This window comes from Trichechus manatus, unplaced genomic scaffold, assembly GCF_000243295.1.
Source record: "Trichechus manatus latirostris isolate Lorelei unplaced genomic scaffold, TriManLat1.0 scaffold00209, whole genome shotgun sequence".
NCBI lineage: Eukaryota > Metazoa > Chordata > Mammalia > Sirenia > Trichechidae > Trichechus > Trichechus manatus.
This window is the reverse complement of record NW_004444145.1, coordinates 182,198-187,043: the sequence shown is the minus strand read 5'-3', so window position 1 is coordinate 187,043 and position 4,846 is coordinate 182,198. Positions and strand designations below refer to the sequence as shown.

Below are 4,846 nucleotides of genomic sequence, written 5' to 3'. Positions count from 1 at the left end.
GGCCAGCTGCCGGATCCAGAGCAAGCAAAAGCCCGTGAGCCTCACCAGAGAGTCCACTCCACCTATATTGGATGTAGGCCACACCCCCAAGGAAACGCCCTTTCAACTGATTGGCTACTCACAGCAGATCCCATCATGGAGGTGATCACATTATATCAAATCTCATCATGGAAATGATCACAATATCATACGACTCCCAAACCATTGAGAATCATGGCCCAGCCAAGTTGACACACAACCTTAACCATCACAACAGACCATCCCGTTTAATCCTCACAATAACACAATGATGTAGATATTATTATTATCCCAATTTTATATATAGGAAACTGAGGCACAGAGAAGTCAAGTAACTTAGCAGGATTATAAAGGTTATTTGGGCAGAATCAAGGTTTGAACATAGGCAAACACAGACTCTTGAGACTATGTATCTAATCATTATGATTTACTGTGGAAAAGGAGAAGTAAAAATGAGGAAATGTGCTGTGAAAGGGATGCCAGGGAGTATTGAATAATCTTAAACATAGAATGAAGGCTAAATACTAAAGAAATCATGATTGAAAGCCAGAATTTAATTGATTCAGAAGTCACATAATGTAAAGATAATAATTTGTTGATAATACCCAGGGACAAAAATCCCAGAAGGTAACAAACAAGATGGGTTTTTTGAAATGGTAGAAGAAGAAGGGAGGTTATCCAAGTAGAATAAATTATCATGTTTCATGGAAGGTGTTAACATATATTACTTTGTTTTTAAAATTGAAATTATAAATAAAAGCTTAAGATTATTGTTAAAAACTATGAAGGTAACAACCAGTACAAGAAATAAAAATAGTTGAAATACTATGGGAGACAATAAATTGGATATAATCCATAACAAAGTAGGTCAATAACACAAAAAATAATAAGGGTCAAAAGATATATAAACGATCAATTCAGGAGATCCAACATCTGAGTCCTAGAAAGAAAGTCGTGGCAGAAAAAAGAAAACATAGACCATAGATCTACAGATGCAAAACTAGATATTATTTGGTGTATTTTTTATTGCCAGTATAGCCAGGGAAAGGTTGGTACTGGCTCCCCTTCAAGATATGGTCCAGAATTCTACCTTAAGTTCAAGCACTTGGCAACACAAACTCATTTTCTATTATTTTGTGTCCTGTTCACTACTTAAAATATTACAGATACTTCTCCAGCATTCTTTTCAAAGCTGTCTTCACATCCTTGTTCTTTAGGCTATAGATGAGTGGATTCAGCATGGGAGTGACCACACTGTACTGCAAGGAGGCAAGCAAATCAAGGGAGGAACCAGAGGTGGGCATGAGATAGCGAACCAAACCTGAACCAAAGAACAGGATCACTGCAATGAGGTGGGAGGAGCAGGTGGAGAAGGCCTTGTTTCTGCCTGTGGTGGAGCTGATGCTCAGGATGGTGGAGATAATACGGGCATAGGAGATGAAGATTGGGAGGAACGTTGCAAGCCCATGCAGTAAAGTAGAGCAGATCAAGATATTGATATTGTTGGAAGTATCAGAGCAAGACAGAGGGAAGAGAGAGGGCAGCTCACAGATGTAGTGGTGAATAGTTTGGGCCTCACAGAAGTCCAGGTTAATAGCCAAGAGCACAATGACAACTGAATTGAGAGAGGCCAGCCCCCATGAGGTCAACAGTAGCCTCACACAGAGCTGGTTGCTCATCAGCTGTCCATAGAGCAGTGGGTGGCAGATGGCAGCATAGCGGTCATAGGCCATCACAGAGAGCAGGAAGGCTTCAGTCCCTGCAGTGATAAACACAAAGAAGACCTGAGCCATGCAGCCCCCTAGTGAGATGGTTTTCTTCTCAGACAGGAGATCCTCAAGCAGCTTGGGTAGAGTGACAGAAGAGAAGCAGAGATCCAGGAATGAGAGATTGCCCAAGAAGAAGTACATGGGCGTGTGGAGGCGGGAATCTGCCCTGATTACCAGCAGCATCACCAGGTTCCCCATCAGGGTCAGGAGGTAGATCACCAGGAAGAGTACGAAGAGCAGATCCTCAGTGTGGGGGTCAGTAGACAGCCCAGTGAAAACAAACTCAGTGACGGTGCTGTGGTTCCTCAAGGCCATTTATAGAGGATATTTCCTTGGAGTAAAATAGGGAGAGGGCTGAGATCTCCACTGATTGTTTCTGTCTCCTTCAGGGTCTCACTCAATCTTCTCATACATCCCTTCTTGCTCTGCCTGGACTCTGTGCTCAAATATGTCAAGGCTGCTCCATTATGCTGGTATCCCAGAGCTTTTACACTGTTTTGACAGCTGACAATCTTTGGTCACAGTCTTCACATAATTGGGACAATTCAATTCCTGTTCCATAGGGATTTACTGGAAGAATGAACATTCCTGGATCACTTACACATTAACAGCATTTAGCTTCTACTGGACTCTTTCTATCCCTGGTGGTGCCGTAGTTAAGAGCTCAGGCTGCTAACGAAAAGGTCGGCAGTTCAAATTCACCAGCCGCTCCTTGGAAACCCTAGGGGACAGATCTACTCCATTCTATAGGGTCTCTATCAGTCAGAATCCACTTGACAACAACGGCGTTGGGTTTGGTTTGGTTTGGTTTTGACTCTTTCTGTAGTTCAGAAATCCTTAAAAATTCTAGCACATCTCTGCAGTGGTTTTCTAACCCTTCTCTTTTCTCCTTATTTTGCCAATAATTGTTTTTGTCTTTGTTCAAAATTATTCAAGGGCTCCTTACCAGGGATAGCTTACTCATTAGGCACAGTAGGAATGGTGCCATCAAGTTGATTTTGACTCATAGTGACCTCATATCACAAAGTAAAACTGCCTCATAGGGTTTTCTAGGTTGTAATCTTTATGGGAGCAGATTGCCAGGTCTTTCTCCTGTGGAGCCACTGGGTGGGTTCAAACTGCCAACCTTTCGATTAGTAGTTGAGCAATTAACTGTTGCACCACCAGGGCTCCAGTTATTTTAGTACCAAAAAACGAAACAAAATCTGTTTCCATCGAGTTGGTTCCGACTCATAGTGACCCTATAGAACAGAGTAGAACTGCCCCATAGAATTTCCAAGTCTGTAAATCTTTGTGGAAGCAGACTGCCATGTCTTTCTCCTGTGAAGCAGTTGGTGATGTTAGTAGTGATGCTATGTTTAGAAACCTTTTGAACCTTAGTATATGGGGCTATGTAGTAAGTCTGCCATCCATCTGTCAGTTTGCTGCACTGTGATGGCTAGCATGTTGCTGTGATGCAGGAAGCTATGCCACCAGTATTTCAAATACCAGCAGGGTCACCCATGATGGACAGGTTTCAGTGGAGCTTCCAGACTAAGCCAGACTAGGAAGAAAGGCCTGGTGATCTATGTTTGAAAATTAGGCAGTAAAAACTCTATGGGTCACAACAGAATATTGTTTGATATAGTGCTGGAAGGTACTCAAAATAGACAGTGGCTGCAACAATAGACTTGAGCATACCAACAATTGTGACAATGGTGCAGGACCAGGCAATGTTTTGTTATGTTGTACATGGGTCACCATGAGTTGGAGTTGACTTGATGGCAACTAATAAAACAACAATGTAGTAAGTTACTGTCTTATATGAAGACTCTTGCCTGGCTTGGACATTTTTATATTAATTTACCAGTATTCTGCTTTTGTCTGGCAGTCTACAATCTGATCCCATGGTAGCCTTCTGGACTCATAAAACTTTTCAATCCTGCTGATTTAGAGATCCCTGTTACTGGCCCCTCCAGCTTTGTGAGCAATCTATGACCCTGTGATCGCTAATCAATAGAAGCTTAAATTTTAATCCCATTAACAAAGACGTAAGTCGAAGCTTAAATCCGTCTTAGACATAAGTCTAGGTTGGTTACCTGTGAGCCTGGACAAACAGGGCAATGTTCACCTTTGTGTTCTGTAGCACTTTAACTTATATCCAGTGATGGAGAAGGTCTTTTTGAGAATTCTGTAAGGATAAAATTATAAATACCATTGAAAACAAGCATTTTACCTGGAACCACAAAGCAAAGTAAAATGATAAATTGAAACCATCCTCTCCAAAGATTTGGATATTTCAAAGCATTTGTGGATAGCCCTATCCTGAAAGTTACTTCCATTCTTCCACTTCTTCTCATAAGGGGGACCTAACCACAGAGTCTGCAGGAGCTCCAAGCTCTTGTGTTAAGAATACTGTAGCATTTCTGGAGAATTTTTTTTTGTCTTGCTTTACATCCACATTTTCTGTGGACGAAGGCAGCAGCTACGTCTCTCATGTGATTTTCGAGGTATCACAAAGAAAGGAGTATCTCCTCCCTCATCGTTCCTAAACAGCACCTCAAACTGATGTCTAAGGTTTCTTTAATGACCACAGACAAATCTTTTTATTTAAATCCTAGATCAATTAAACATAAAAACAAATTGAACTTCCAGTCACTCTTCAGAAAGGAAGATATTGGCTTCATTTCTTCCGTATGTATAAAAGACTGATGCCAGATTTAGAACATGGATGAGAGCAGGACAAGACTAAAGGAAAGCTGGAGAGGAGTACAAAAGGGAAATGGAGGATTTTAGAAGAGTCTTAGACAAACACCTGTCTCACCATGTTTCCAGCACAGACACTTCATGGCACATCTGATCATTTGATGAATTTCTCCTACAAAGACATGAAGCACGATACTGGGTATGTTCATGATTTTATGGCTTTCAGAAGGTTCACTAAAACAAGCATCTCTCCCATTCAGCTGTATTACAGAAAATTACAGATTTCTTTCACTAGCATAAGGATCAGTAGAAAGTTAAGAAGAAGTAACTCTGAGAGAGTTAATGTCTTGCCAAAAGGGTCAACTACTTGAAAG

General features: G+C 41.2%; 1 protein-coding gene across 1 annotated transcript; it reads right to left on the bottom strand.

Moving 5' to 3' along the window:
* Positions 1 to 953: 953 nt before the first annotated feature.
* Positions 954 to 2,102, bottom strand: LOC101354132 (olfactory receptor 8S1-like). The gene has a single exon (XM_004388376.2). It carries the CDS (start codon positions 2,100 to 2,102, stop codon positions 1,179 to 1,181), a length of 924 nt encoding a protein of 307 aa, XP_004388433.1. The 3' UTR covers positions 954 to 1,178.
* Positions 2,103 to 4,846: the final 2,744 nt, after the last annotated feature.